The sequence below is a fragment of the Phlebotomus papatasi genome, chromosome 2 (assembly GCF_024763615.1).
Source record: "Phlebotomus papatasi isolate M1 chromosome 2, Ppap_2.1, whole genome shotgun sequence".
Classification (NCBI taxonomy): Eukaryota; Metazoa; Arthropoda; class Insecta; order Diptera; family Psychodidae; genus Phlebotomus; species Phlebotomus papatasi.
Genome location: NC_077223.1, coordinates 26,023,143 through 26,039,330, shown reverse-complemented (window position 1 = coordinate 26,039,330; position 16,188 = coordinate 26,023,143). Strand labels below are relative to the sequence as shown.

The window sequence follows — 16,188 nt, the reverse complement described above, 5'->3', positions numbered from 1 at the left end:
ATTTGTATTCCATTTGTTATCGAGGCTCCCGGTGCTTACTACGTTTATCTCCAAATTTTGCATAGTTATTCTCAATTTTCAAAGTTAAAAAATTATTTTATTAATTTAATGAAAATGTTCGTGGAAATGATTTTGTAGAGCATAATTACAAATATTTCTGTAATTTATAACTTCAATCACTGCCAGGATTATACGGATTTAACTTTTTTTCTTTGATTTTATTTTAACAAATGTTTTAGAAATAAATCTTAAAGAATTTAAGCTACAGTGACGGGCAAAATTGTACCAATGCTTCAAAAATCTCTATAGGGGAAAGTGCTCTCCCTTCGAACGTTCATGCCTTCGAATAATGTGAATTTTCTTTCAGTTTTCTTAAAAGACTTATACACATTTCTATTAAATATCAGTTGATTTGTCATCATTTGTTGATAATTCCATGATAATTTAGTATAAATCTCTTACGAAAAACAAAAGAAATTCACATTATTCAAAGCATTCAAAGGCATTTACGTTCGAAGGGAGAGCACTTTCCCCTAAAGGATTCAATATCTCAAGATCTAATTTATATTTTGATTGAAACTTTTTTGTTTAGAGAGCCTTATTATAAAGCTAAAAATTGTGCCTTATTAGAATTTTTTAGGAGAAGGACTAATATTTTTGTAGAGCCTTTTAAAAAAAGAATGAATTGGTGCAATTTTGTCACTTGTACCCAAACGTTACTTTTTGTTCTAAAATTTTATTTTACGAACTATTTACGTAAAAAGGAATTTAATGTAATAACTTCCGGCTGTTATTAATGCATTTTGAATGAACACTTCTGGAATTTTTTCACTTATATCCTAAGTAATGGTATATTTGAGTAAAATACGCTCTTATATGAAAAAGTGTATCAATAACGGATTTTGGTCCAACAAAATGGCTGCAAAACATGACGTAGGCCATATCACAGAAATCAGACTACGTATCTAGACGTGATCCAGTGGTAGGACTATCAAATCCGGACTCCTTTCACAGTTTATTACCATTTATTGCTGTATTTAGGTGAAAAATTCGCTTTCGGCTAGATCTCTAAACTATTGGCTAGCCTTTTAAAGTAATCAAAATCGATATCCTAAGCAACATCATCTTTAAAACATGATAACTGAATCATAAAATACTTGGCTAAATGACATGTGATACAGAGAAAGAGAACGAAATGTAAAAGACACTAAAACAGTTTTCAACTAATTTTACAATTCGTCAATTAAACCAACATTCCTTAAGATTTTTCAATATCTTTTCGATCCCAGGTGGTTATTTTACATATTTTCGCACTATATTAAATATTTCCATGGTCTTACAGCCCTATCGGCCGATTTTGGTATTAAAATTTATGATACTACAGCTGTTCGTAAAATCTTTATAAATAATTTCGCTGCTTTTTGAATATATAGGGTATATAGGCTATTCAACCGGGTAATTCATGACTTAGTTATCATACCCTGAAGCTGATGTTGCTTAGGATATCGATTTTGATTACTTTAAAAGGCTAGCCAATAGTTTAGTTTAGACCTCGCCGAACGCGAATTTTTCGACCATATACAATAATAAATAGTAAAAAACCGTGACTGGATTCCGGATTTGATAGTCCTACCACTGGATCGTGTCTAGATAGGTAGTCTGATTTCTGTGATATGGCCTACGTCACGTTTTGCAGCCATTTTGTTGGACAAAAATCCTTTATTGATACACTTTTTCATTGAGAGCGTATTTTACCCAAATATACCATTACTTAGGTTGTAAGTGAAAAAATTCCAGAAGGGTTCATGCAAAATGCATTAATAACAGCCGGAAGTTATTACATTAAATTCCTTTTTACGTGAATGGTTCATAAAATAAAATTTTGGAACAAAAAGTAGTTTTTGGGTACAAGTGACAAAATTGTACCAATTCATCCTTTTTTTAAAAGGCTCTACAAAAATATTAGTCCTTCTCCTAAAAAATTCTAATAAGGCACAATTTTTAGCTTTATAATAAAGCTCTCGAAAGAATAAAAGATACAGTCAAAATACAAATTAGATCTTGAGATATTGAATCCTTTATAGAAATTTTTGAAACATTGGTACAATTTTGTCCGGCACTGTACTTTTTAGAGCTGTCTTAATGTTTGTCTGATATTTTTTTGTCGAAAAATTTTCCAAACGTATAATTTGAGAAAAAGTAATCCGAAATCCGATTTTTGTCTACAAAGGATCCTGTATTTCTGGCTTGTTTTTTTACAAAGCTTCTCATACTTCTCATAGCTATAAAAAAAAACATTTTGAAAAAGAAAATCAGAGATAAACAAGGAAAAATTAAAAATAAAATGCACACTTTATTTTTCCATTTATCTTCATTTTTCTATATTTTTTCAGAACCAAAAGCATTCCCAGGATTTTTAAGGTTAGGATTCTATCAATCTTAAAGAATCTTTTTTATGGCCTCTACACACTAGAGAAATTTATGTCCATATAAGAGTTTTTCTTACACAAGCGTAGGGAATTTGCTTCAATATGGACATAAATTACTCTAGTGTATAGGGGCTATTAGGCTTAAAATTTCCTTTTTTGATTTAGGTTAGGCCAAACATAACCTAAAATTTTTTGTATGAATACCGATTAAAAAAAAAACAAAAAATTATTACTTTAAAGACAAAAATAAGCAAAGGATCAAGAATTTCCGACCAGTCAATTCAATAAAACGCAATTGATTAATTCCTACATGTGTTTTAATACGAACATTCATTACAGAAGTTTCCGTTAAAAATATTGTGTGGAAATTCATTTTCCGGGGTAAAATTACAATATTAGTGTTAATTTACTTTTTATAGTTTTTTTTTCTCCTTGCTCCTCCCTTTCTTTTCTCTCCTCTTCTTTTTTTTTATTTATATAAAATGCGCAAATTCCACTAAAATTTCCCTTTGATAAAACTCCCACGACGAGGCTTTGCAATCCTTACACAAGTATTTCAGAATTAGAAAAAAAAATAATCAGCAAGGCGGATATTTTGGGCGTCCTTCCGGGAGCGGTGGCTGCTGTCTTGGCTGGCAGAAGGACACAAGGGGCTGAAATCTCGAGGGATTTATCCACCTTGCAGAAAGTACGAGGAATCCTTGGGCGACTACTCGAGAACTGTTGTTTCCTCTTTGACTAAAAATTCAACAATCTCCTCCTCAACGTCGTCCGTATCCAAATTATCAGTGTCGATATCTGAAGAAAAATTAAACATTTTCTTTTTATTCTAAAAGCATTATTTGACAAAAAATGTAACAAGTTTGTATATTGAAATCTTTAAAGCTATGTAAACATTGTGCAAATTTTATCCAAAATAGTTTTTTAAAAATATATTTGATGTAAAATCTAAATGCCTCATACACATTGAAGCAATTGCTGTCAAAATTTAAGTCAAAAATTGGATTTTTGACGGATACTTTTTTTTGTCAAAAATTGCATTTTTGACCGAATTTTGACGTTTCCAAATTGAAATAAAATATAGTGAAGTAAAATGTCTTTCAACATACACTGAGAGAAATCCGAAAAAGTTAAACTAACATTCCGGAAATGTTTATTTTATCCTGCAGTATTGGTCCGAAATCTGTGTAAATATTATGCTTTTAAGGTGTATTTGGGGTTAAAGTTACCCTTTTTCATTTTATTTTTACCCTTGAAAAGGTGTAAAATTAACATTAAAAAATGATGATATATTTTTACACCTAAAGTGTTAAAGTAACGAGGAAAAAAAGTTAATCGCACCCTCTTTTTTCTCTCAGTGTACCCATTGAGGGAAATGTTCGTCAAAATAAAGCATTTTGATGTAAATTGCGTAAAAATGATCCATTTTAACAAAGATCTCTAACAATCTGCAGAGGCCATGAACAATATTAGGCGAGATTCTTAAACCAAGATTTCATGTCCTCCGATCGGCCCCAAACTTTGCCAAAACGTGTTTTGACACTACCTCACAGTAAAAAAAAATATGTAAAATTTAACTACTATAATAGTGCAAAATCGACCATTTTTGTTGTTTAATTTAAAAATGTTTAAAAAATACACAACATTTTGGTAATTTATTGGCACGTGATTGAAGATTACCACTATCATAGTTGTAAAATTTTGAACAATATTGTTTAATTTGAAAATCGTGTGAAATCGGACAAAAAATAATTATTTAATTGCGGTCTGTCTAAAATTTCTCACAATTATAGTCATAAAAACTTTTTTAACAATGTTTCGGCATTTAAAACTGTTGAAAAAATCTAAAAATTACCACTATTATAGTATATGATTATAATTTTTCACACTATTATAGGTTGAAGCCTTGTGTATTTCAACCAAAGTTGTTGAATTTTTAAACAAAAGTAAAAATTGTTGAATTTCCAATTAAGACATACTTCAGTCGATATGCTTTTCATTGGGCAAAAGTCATATAGAACATCAAAATTAGGTGAGATTTTTAACAATCTCACCTACTATAATCTTAACAAAATCTCATGTCCTCCGATCGGCCCTAAACTTTGCCAAAATGTGTTTCGCCACTTCCTGATCCCGAATATATGGGGGGCTAAGTTACGTTCCCGGCTGTCCGGCCGGCCGCTCTTTGAAGTTTAATAGCTCCCAAACTAAGAAAGATATCGACTTGCGGTTTTCGGCAAAGGTTATCGTATGAAAATTACAACTTGGTGCATTGACCCTCCACCCCCCACCCCACCCCTCGTTCCGCCATTTTTAATACTCCCCTTTTTTTGTTTTCTCAATAGCTCAGCCCCTATGGCATCGAGAGGGCTCAAATTTTAGTATATTATAGCTGGGCCTTAGAGCTTTCCATCAATACCAAACTTAAGGTCCCCCGACCCCCCTGACCCGAGCTATAAGGGTCCAAAAAAAATTTCTTAAAATGGTCATAACTCCGGTTCTAATTATCAGAATTTAAAAAGTGAGGGCGTTTTGGAAAGCTCTCGTGAAATATCACTTCCCCTTCTAACATCGCAAGTTCATAAAACCACCGCTAGGGGCGCTATTTTTAAAAAGATTTTTCAATTTTCTTAGTTAAATTGAATTGAATTGAAAAATTCCTTTGTGCATCGGGCTGAAATTTTAGTATGTTGTAGCCGCAGATTATATCTATCAAACAAAAAAATATTAGGGCAAGTGTGCCAAATTTCGGCATAGTTACATGCAAGCGTCAAAGTCTCAAGTTTGAAATGTAATATTTTAAATACAAATTGATTTTTTTATTCTTTCTTCTGAAAGAGTGTTGCTTGGAACCTTGTAAAGAGTTTACCGTTTTTATTTACTCTAAAATCATTTTTAATACATTTTAAAATGAATAAAAATATAGACATAGTTTTGGTGCCCTATTTCGGCCACCTTCATTCTCATAGTTTCTTGCCCTTCGGGAATTCTTCCAATATTTTTTCACGTCATCTCGTTTGTCGTAGCTACATTTTTTGTTATTCTTTTGCATTGTATAATCTCTAGAGTATGTAAAAACTATAAATTCATGGAAATTCGAGGAACAAAAAAGGTGGCCGATATTGCAAGCTGGCCGGAATTTGGCACACTTACCCTAAGTCGATCGATAACCCCTCACCCGGGCTATAAGGGGTCAAAGTTCGAAAATTGATCGGCCTCTATCTCCGGTTCTAATTAATTTTGAGCTAAATTTTGGCTTTTTAGTTTCGTCTCGATGAGCACTTTCAGATGGAAGTTCAAAAATCACCACAGGTGGCGCTGCGATACCGTCAAAACTATTCAAAATTCAAACTTATTTTTCTCAAAAACTTCTTTGTGCAAGTTAATCAAATTTTAGAGTGGTGTAGTTTAGTCTGTGACATTTCCAAAAAAAGGGCGTAAATGCGCTGTGGTTTCAATAGAACCGGAGATATGAGGGGTCAAAGTTCACGAAATGAAAAAAAAATCATATCTCCGGTTCTATGTGACCGATTTTGATAAGTGATGGCTCAAACGAAAGATCTCACAAGATTCTACAACTTTATAGAACATTTGAACTTCGTGGGACCAACACCAGGGGCGCTACAATCGAAAAACCAATTTTAATATCATATAACTTCAATTATCTCGACACGTGCTTAACCGATTTTGATGATTACTTCGACATAATTGTAGAGGACATTTGTCTCTATATTTCGTCCATACATCATTTTTTGATCAGATAATGCGATCTGTCCGATTTTGCCGTTTAAGTGTGAAAAAAATGATTTTTCCCATAATTACGCTTTGAAATCACTCAGATGCCAATTTGACTGCCTCTACTCCACCGAGACACTTAAAATAGGGTTTTAAATGGAAAGTCCCACAAAATACAACAATTCTTTGATATAGTTGAAGTTCAACAAATGACTACTTGGGGCACTCTGGATGAAAAAACGAGTTAAGAAACAAAAAACCTCGCTTATCTTGGCTTCTGAGTAATCGATGAGATCAAGTTCTACGGCAAAATTATAGAGAACATTATGGTCTACATTTCACCCATATATCACTTTTCTGTCACTCCATCCAAATGTTTGATATTTTGGTTTAAATACAAAATTTGTATAATTTCACGAATTTGATTCAAGATAACTGAATGGCGTCTCACAATTTCAGCTCTAAATCAAATTTGCATACACTCCGAGTTAGCTCACGTTAAGAATCTCACCTACATAAGCCGGTTAGGATTATCTGTCCCTTTTTTTGATGATTGTTCACCTTGTCGAGAATTCTTTTAATAACTTGCAAATAATCTAGTCGGTAAAGAGCCTGATATAGTTTCTTGATGCGATAGAGTAGAGATCATGAAATAAATACTCATTTCGTAGTTTCATGAGCTCATAATTCCCTTAAGAAGTGATTTTATTTGTAGGTGGCGAAAAAGTGCTTACTGGCGAAAAAGTACTGACTCTACCCTATTTTTAAAAAAAAATAAAATTAAACAAGGATTTTTTCATGTCAAATTTTCTTCAGAATCCAGTTGGTAAAAATCCTTTAGCCTGGCATTGTATTTTACAAAAATACTCCCTCCGTTTCGAAAAAGCTATTTTTTCGGATAGAATAATTAAGAATTTGAATTTCTGAGACGTTTTTAAACTAAAAATTCCAAGACCTTTCAATTTCTCTCTGAAAACTTGAAATCTCTGCATTAGAAACGGAGCTACGATCACTTTAATTCGAAAAATTGAGGAAAAATGGATTTGCCTAGATTTCAGGGGCAAAAAAAATTGAAATTAGTAAATTGTACTTACGATTTCTCATCTGAAGCCTCCTTGTCTTCTGACTCTGCCACTCGGCAATCCTCTTGTTGCGATACTCATTGAATTGCTCCCTCAGTTTAGCCCTCTTCTCCAGCAGCTCCTTGGACGCCCTGGTCATCCTCATGCGATCCTTACTCTCAAACTGTGGATAGTACTTCTTGAGTTCCTTGAGAATCTTCAGCTGTTCCGCCTCCGCCAGCAACGAAGCCGGCCGTGGACGCCAAAGGAATTGGACGAAATTCTTCAACATTACACGCTTCTGACAGCGTCCCTGGAAATTCCACAGATAGTACCCATTGTCCTCCTTCACCTTCCACGCTGACACACCAGTCACCACATATCTCCCCGTGGGATCCCATTCCACCTCGGAAGCCCTAAAGTGATCCCCCGTATTCATCACCAGGAAATAATTATTGGTGTCAATGAACTCAAAGACGCCCAGCGTCAAATTGGCCAGGACAATGAACTGCCCACGTGGTGACCAGAACAAATGAGTGCAGACCTTCTTTTCCAGCTTCTTAATTAAGCTTGGCTTCTGACCCGTTTGCACCTTGTAGAATGTCACATTGGCACTCGTCTGCTCACCATGAATGATGGCAAACTTCTGTCCAATTGGTTCCCAGGCAAAGGCCAATATTAAATCCTTAATTTCCACCGAATCCACGGGAATATCGCGTTCACGCATGTGAAAAATCTCAAAATTATAGAACATTCCCAAGAATTTGACATCGGAATCCTTCTTGTCCTTCTTCAACTTGGAAAACCTATCGACCTTGACACACAAATAATCCCCAGATTGCTGCCAGTGTATCTTACAATCGGCCACATTGAATAGATTCTTATTCCGAATTTCCCTCTTCTTCGGAATCTCCAGCAAACTCACCTTTGCCGGCACATCTGTGGCTTCAGCCACCCAATAAGCAATGATATTGTCCGTCGGAGACCAACTGAAACTCCTAATGCCCGGCACCTTGATTGACTTCATGTCCAACAAATAGAAACTCGGAGTTTCATGAATATAAATTGCTCCTTCATCCATCCGCGCCACATACTTATCATCATGTGACCATCGGAACATGGAAAAATTGGCAGCGCCATCAGAGATGAAGGAACGCTTCTCCTGACCCGTTCGAATGTCCCAGATGATGATCTTCTGACCCATGGGCGTCGGCCCATAAGTCACCAAATACTGCTCGCACGGCGAAAAGTCCACGAATTGGGTGCCAGCGTGGGGAAATTTGTTGATCTTGACGAACTTGGTGCCACCCCAGAGAACAACGCCCGGCTTATGGAACGTCACGATGTACGTGCCCTGAGGTGACCACTTTACAAACGTGTCCGTAAATCGCTGTTAAACGTGTCAGGGAGAGAGAAAGAGAGACAGAGAGAATGGCGATTATGACCAAAATGACCAAAATCCAGTTAATATATTCACTTATAAGAGCATTTTTCAACAGTCGAACGTCCCATGCTAAACTACAATATTTTGAATATTCTACTAAATCTTTGGAATAGGATAAGTGTGCCAAATTTCGGCATAATTGCATGCAAGCGTCAAAGTCTCAAGTTTGAAATATAATATTTTAAATACAAATTGATTTTTTTTTATTCTTTCTTCTGAAACAGTGTTGCTGGGAACCTTGTAAAGAGTTTATCGTCTTTATTTACTCTAAAATCATTCTTAATACATTTTAAAATGAATAAAAATATAGACATAGCTTTGGTGCCCTATTTCGGCCACCTTCATTCTCATAGTTCCTTGCCCTTCGGGAATTCTTTCAATGTCTTTTTCACGTCATCTCTTGTAGAAGCTACATTTTTTGTTATTCTTTTGCATTGTATAATCTCTAGAGTTCGTAAAATATAAAAGTTCATGGAAATTCGAGGAACAAAAAAGGTTGCCGAAATTGCAAGCTTTTTCAATTTTCTTATATTATTTTCACCTATTGCCACCGAGTATGAGATAAGGCAATACGGTAATCGAGAAATTGCAGAAGAATTGCAATGAAAATGCGTAAATTAACGAAATACGGTGGGCATTTTACTGCCAATGTGATTCTGCCCTTAGATCAAGAACAAAAATTCTGCATGTATAGGGGGAACTGGGGCAGTAGTAAACACTGTAATTTTTTTCACTAATTTTAAGACTCCAGAGGATAAAACCCATAAGCATTCGTAAATACCACGGGGATGTATGTCTACAGATGAATTGGTCAATAAAATCCTAATATTTTAAAAATAAAAACAATTTTTCTCGAAAATGTTGATATTTCGATTATTTTGGTCATTTGGATTTCCACCTGGAAATTAAAAATTGTGTAAAATAATCGAAATGTAGCAATATCAGTTCTTTCCTACATCTTTTAGGATTATATTAATGCATTTACTAGACAAATTGAGATTCTCATTATTTCAAAATAATTAATAATTGGTCAGAAAACAGCATTTGGGGTAGATGTAACCAAGCAATTTCCCCGTAATTGTAGATGTCGCGAATGTAGAATGAATGGCAAAATATTTTGTCTTCTTCTTCTTCATTTCATTCGTTTGACAGCTCCATCTCATGGTGGGAAATTTTTCGTTGTCCCGCGCAAAACTTTTTAGGAAGAAAACGCAGAAAATACTCTTGATTTCTTTCCTATTTCTAGATAAAATGAGAGACTATAAGAAGTAGAATATTTACGTTAGTAGAAAAAATACGCTTACATTTTCTTTTCAATTTCACAAAATGAGTAGGTAAAAGAGCGGGAAATTGACCTTAGTGCGAAATGTCTAATTCATTGACTACGAAAAAAATTGGTGGCGCTGTTTTCAATAAGAAGTCACATGATGTCAAAATATGGCGAAAATCCATTGAAAAATGTCTTTGATTTGCATGCTTTTAGTTTTTTTTTTGCTATTTTAATTATTCTTTATAAAAGTGTAGTGATTTTTTGAACAATATACAGTCTTTATATAGCTCTTAAGTAATTAAAATAATTGAAAGTGATGCAAAGTTAATTTCAAGGGTAGAAATAAGGGTGTTTACATCCTCCCCAGGAAGTGTTTACTTCTACCCCAGGTATTTTGTGAAAAGAGAAAAATGCACAGTGACACAAATTTTATTTTTATAGAAAACTCAATTGTTTTCCAGCATCCGCATTACCCTCGATGAATTGCCTATACCCAAGGGTAAAATATGAGCTAAGAAAGATTTTCCAAAAAATCACTGTGTCCTTGGAAAATCACCTCAAATTCGCATCTATCGAAAATGGGTTACATGCTTTTTTCTCACTTGTTTTGCATCTATTTCATTCTTTCGCACTCTTCTTCTTCTTTGGAACATCACACCAAATTCAATTTAGTTCAATCCAATTTTTTGATTGAAAGAATGAAATACACTTATGCAAGTCTTTTCAGAAAAAAAGGGACACGAATTTTGATTTCATGAAATGTAAACGATCGAAACGGTGCCGAAGGCATAAATAAATGTTTTCAGAATTTCGAAATTTACGGTCAGATACGGTTATTCGGAATCATGTCTATTTTAGAATTTTGAAATTTTCTCACTACATCAGATGGCCAAAAAAAAAGAAACCCACGAAAAAGTAGAAGACTTTACAATCGACAGCACTTCTTCGTTGTTTTTAACTTTTGCCATCTCAAAACTGTCAGGAAATCTCAAAGTTCCAAATTAGACATGATTGCAAATTATCCCATCTTTAGTGTAAAGACTACACAGAAAAAAAATATTTCGAATAAACTTACGGAATACAGTAGACTCTCACTCAATCGGCTCTTTTTCAATCGGGCGCAAAATTTTGTTGACAATTTTCACGTTTAATTATGAAGTTAATTTGCTCAAATTCACTGTAGTTCTTCCTATTTTATCGTGATCTTTTATAATTGAGCGCTTTTTGTGGAATTTACAAAGGCTTTGACGCCCAAATCTATCGATAAACCGGATGATATTTCGCCCCAAATGCCCAATTGAGAGAGAGTCTACTGTACTCGTAAAACCCACTGAAAAGTTGGTACAAATTTGTACTTTTTTCACAAATGCTATTTGTAACATAATCACTTGGCATATACTTGTTCGTACATTTTTGTTTGTCGGGCAAAACTTTACGAACAATTGACAACATTTTACCAGCATTTTTCTATATGTGTACGACAGAACATTTACGAACAAAAGTTTGTAAAATAACAAAAATGCTCGTCAAGTGATCATGTTACGAACAACATTTGTAAAAACAGCATAAATTTTAACCCGTTTTTTAGTGAGTTATACGATTTACGAGCATTGCGTAGGACCCCAAAGAGAATTTATAAACATTTACAAAATACTTTTCCCTATCACAAATACTTTGAATGTTTTTATCGGATGAACTTGTCTGAGAGAATAATTCTTAGCGCATATTAAACTTTGTTTGCAAATATCTTTTCAAAATTTTATATGACGGGATTACTAGACCTAGATTTCATTCACTCTTAAATTTATTTTGCACTGAGGGGCACTGGGCATAAAGCCAAATGCACACTAATTTTTATTTTGTAAATACGTTTTCCAGATTGCCTCTTAGATTTTCTTTAACTGTACCACTTAAGAATGGTCTTTATCGATCGTACGTGGACGTAAGTAGACAAAATCACTACGGAAGCCAAAATCGCCCGCATATGCGGTACAAAATTACCACGTCTTTCTTTTAACTGAAAGTCTTTACAAGATAATTTTATTTAATCTCTTATCGCTCTACGGGAAAAATGCCATTTTTTTCTCAAAAAATTGCAGATATGTTGCATAAAACGTCCAAGTTAAAATAATGTTGCAGAAATTTCGAACTCATGAATAAAATTCCTTTTCTTCCCATGAGCTTCAGCGAATTATTTCAAATTTCGAAAATTTCGTAGTAAATTTTTTGTTTCATAAATCGGTTATAAATCAATAAGCATACAAAAAAGACGAACAGTTTATGGCCAATAATTTTTTAAGGCTTAGAGGGCTAGCACACCTTCTCAATTTAATGAAATTCAATCGATTAAAATTTTATCTCTTACTCTTTCCAGATATAATTGCCTCTTTGTGTCAAATGAAAATCGTATTCGAAATTGAAAATGAATTTCAAATTCAAAGAATGTATTTTCGTATTTGAATTCCAGTTTGAAAGAGTGAAAAGTGAAACTTTAGTCGATTGAATTTCAAGAAATTTAAAAAGTGCAAGCGTTATAAAGATCAAAATCACAAAGTCTCGAATTTCGCCTAGCAGACATGCTTTGACGTTCCCTTTTTAAATTGGATTATCACTAAAATTCCATTTTTTTATGCCTCTGGATATCATTATCCATTGAAAGTTTCAATAAATTTTAATTGAAAATTTATTAAAATGCAGAAATATTTGACTGCAATAGATTGCAAAGTATTTTTGATAAAAATGTGTAGTAACAACTAAACATCTATTTGATTCGGTAAAACATCCAACATTTCTTGGTTAATAAAATATTTTGATAAGTAATGTATTCAAAATAATGATCTATTCGAAATGAATTATTTATGCTTTCAGCGCACCTTCCTGATCAAAAAATTTTCATGAAATCAAAATTTACATCCCTCTTTCTCAGACGTTTTGTGAATGTTTGCTACTCGTTCGTAGTCTTCTTCTTGTTTTGGAGGTCACTGTAAATTTAATTTAGTCCAACCGAATTTTGAATGTAAGATTTTCCTGGTTTAAATTATGTCCCGGATTCACTAAAACTTATTTTCCATAAACATATTTTTTAAGATATTTGTTTTATATTTAAATCCATTTTTTTAAGATTTTAGATTTTTCAGAACGAAATTTAAATTTCATCCTTTCCATAAGTGTTTTTAAATAATTTTACTTACATAAATATTCACTTTTTTAAAATGTCAAAAAGTGCTTTTAATTGTTAAATTATTTCAACGTTCTTTAAAAAAAAATGCAATTTCGAAATTAAATTGGAAAAGGTAAACCAATTTAGGGCAAAAATTTTATCACATTCCATTCCAAAATTCCCATTGCACTTTTGCATGGGATGCGCGAAACCAAAATATTCCACGAGCACGATTTCCGACGAGAAAAAAAAATCATTGAAATTAAGTGAATGGCACTTACATCTCTCTTCTCCAGGTCCGTGGGTTCCGGAAGAGTATTCTGCCAGAATTGCACTTGGACACTTGAGGGGGCAGTCTCAGCAGCCACGCAGAACTGATCGTATGCATCTGGTTCCAGCATGAAGTTGTACAGGTCACTCTGGACAGTATAGGGCTGTGGCTTAGGGGCTTCCCATTCCTTGGGAATATTTTCGTACTTGCTGAAGTCCGTGAAGAGATTCACTGCGAAGGTGTAGTTCTTGTCCAATCGGTGATTGTTCATCTCCTTGACGGCTTCTTCGGCATTCTCGGGATTTTTGTACTCCAGAAACACATACCCCTTCGTATTGCCATTCTCATCCAATGGATAGAAGCAATTGGTCACTTCCCCGAAAGCATGAAACAACTTATCGATCACTGACTTGAGTTTTTCCATTCGGGATGGCCCAACAATTGGGATGTTGTCCACCACAATAACACTCTCAACCCCATCCGTTGCGCAGGGTTTCTGCTTCAGCATGTCAGCCAGGAGGTCTGCAAGGTAAAATTGTGAATGGTTAAATGCAATTTTCCGGATGATTTTGTGGCAGATTTTGCCCCCAAGCAATTGAGGTTAGGAGCGATCCGCCATGCTATCAGAGTAGACGTGGATTACCTTCGTCGGAGATATCGTCCACAAAACCCGGTGGATCGTCAAAATTAGGCTCCTCGCCATACTCATGATCTCCACCGCCTTCCGTGGGTTGTTCCTCACTTTTCTTCTTGGCCATTTTCACGGTAGTTTGCTGGGAAAAACGCCACGAAAATGAGAGAGAAAGTTCTGCACTCTGCGTGTGTCAGCGACCGGAAAAGAAATGGGAGATTTATAGTACAGGTGACTGCGTCAAGAGGGCCAGTCGCTCAGTTTTATGGCATGTCAAATATTTTTCTACACCGTATTTCTGATGTAGAAAAAGGAATTTCTTTTAATATTTGAACTTCAATTTTTATTTTTACAATGATATCTTCAATTTTTATATCAAGAAAAATGGAATTGAAGCATTTTTGTTAAAGGATTCTAGGTTGAAATTTGCAAAAACCAAGGGGGAGATATTAGGGTCGGAAGTGGTGTACAGGTTAAAATGAAGTGCTCGGAAGTATTTGGAAGTGGGAGTGCTCAAATTTAAAGTTTTTTTTTTTGTCTAATTACTTATTTTTCAGACTACGTTACTTTTAGTTAAGATTTTTAATTCGGGCGGCAAACTGAAAAGGTTTGTTGAAATTTTTAAGTTCGATTTTGACCAGGGATGACATTTCCTATGTTTCCCATATGTTTCTAGCGCGCCGAAAAAGCTTTTGGGTTTATTAGCTGTTTTCTGTAAGTGTAGAATGAATTAGCAAAAAATATAAATGCAAAATAAAAGCCAACTTAATATTGAATAGGCAACCGAAAACCCCAAATTGGTAACCTACGCAGTTTTCGAAATATCTCGTGAAATGTTTACGAAAACACGGAAAAATTTACTCTAAAATCGGTCGCATTTTTCAGAGCTAATGTCACCCCCCTGATTTTGACAATAAATTGAGCAAATAAATTCAAATTTATTATGGATTTCTTTAAAATTTTCAACCACAACAGACGCCAACGGACGCCAAAAATTTCAGGTGAGAAAAAATCAATTAATAACAGTGAAACAAACGTTAATTCAGTGAAAAACAGTATACAAAAGTGTTTAAAATCGAGTGATCAATAAAATATTTCAAGATTTGATATATTCGGTGAAATAATTGCCAATTTAAAGATTTTGACAACATAATGCCTAAAAATAAGAAGCTTAAGAGCAAAAGGGTGTTTTTGACGCAAATAAAGTACCAAAAGTCGAAATATCAACGTAGTGAAGAGTTTGATAAGCACAGATTAGATCAGTGTGAAGAAAAATCTACGATGAGTGATAGAGAAATGGATGAAGATGGAATACTGGTTCCTGACGACGACATGCGCCAAGGAAGAAATCAGCAAATCAAAATGGCGGATGATATCACTATCTCCTCTGCTCAGTTAGAAGATATTATTGGTGTTTCTTCTCCCAGCCAACAGATGACGCCTAACGATCTAAAGTCAAAAACTGAGTCTCCACTCAAATATCAGTTGAACGACAAAGAACCATTCTTCATAATAATGAAACACGAAGAACTGCGTTATACGGAGATTGCTAAGATCGTATTGATCAGCGTTGGGAGAGCTAAAATTGAAAAAATCATCAGACTCGATGGTCACAGTGTGAAGGTAAATCTAAAGGACGCTGATTCTGCAAATAGGATTCTCAAAAGTCAGAGTTTGGCCAGACTTCAAAATGTGAATGTTTCTATCCCACCAATGTACCTTAATTCAATTGGTATAATTGACAATGTGGCGATAACACACTCAGCGGAAGAAATTCTTGAAGCCTTGGACAGTGACAACCAAATCACCAAGATTGAAAGAATGACTAAGTGGGATCCAGTTTACAAAAAGGCAACACCGATGGAGCAAATCAAAATTCACTTCTGGTGTTCTACTCTCCCCAGAACAGTGAAGCTATTCATGATCAACTTCAGGGTAAGATTTTTCTTTCCCAGACCTACATATTGCGTCAACTGCTTAAGTTATGGTCACTACAAAAAAAATTGCCAACAAAAGCCAAAATGTGTTATTTGCACAAAGGAAGCTGAAGAACAACATGAATGTGAGCAATTCTGTAAGTTTTACGAAACCACTGATCATCAAACAAATGGCATAACCTGCAAATAAAGAATCAGACAAGTGGAACTAACCAAAATCATGATCAAGGAGAAAATTACTTACAAGGAA

General features: G+C 34.5%; 1 protein-coding gene across 1 annotated transcript; it reads right to left on the bottom strand.

Moving 5' to 3' along the window:
* Window positions 1-2,728: 2,728 nt before the first annotated feature.
* Window positions 2,729-14,223, bottom strand: LOC129803204 (eukaryotic translation initiation factor 3 subunit B). The gene is made up of 4 exons (XM_055849618.1): window positions 14,014-14,223; window positions 13,381-13,892; window positions 7,259-8,615; window positions 2,729-3,227 (listed from the first exon to the last, which is right to left on the bottom strand). The coding sequence occupies exons 1-4, from the start codon at window positions 14,126-14,128 to the stop codon at window positions 3,139-3,141; spliced, it is 2,073 nt and encodes a 690-aa protein (XP_055705593.1). The 5' UTR covers window positions 14,129-14,223; the 3' UTR covers window positions 2,729-3,138.
* Between the last annotated feature and the right edge of the window lie 1,965 nt (window positions 14,224-16,188).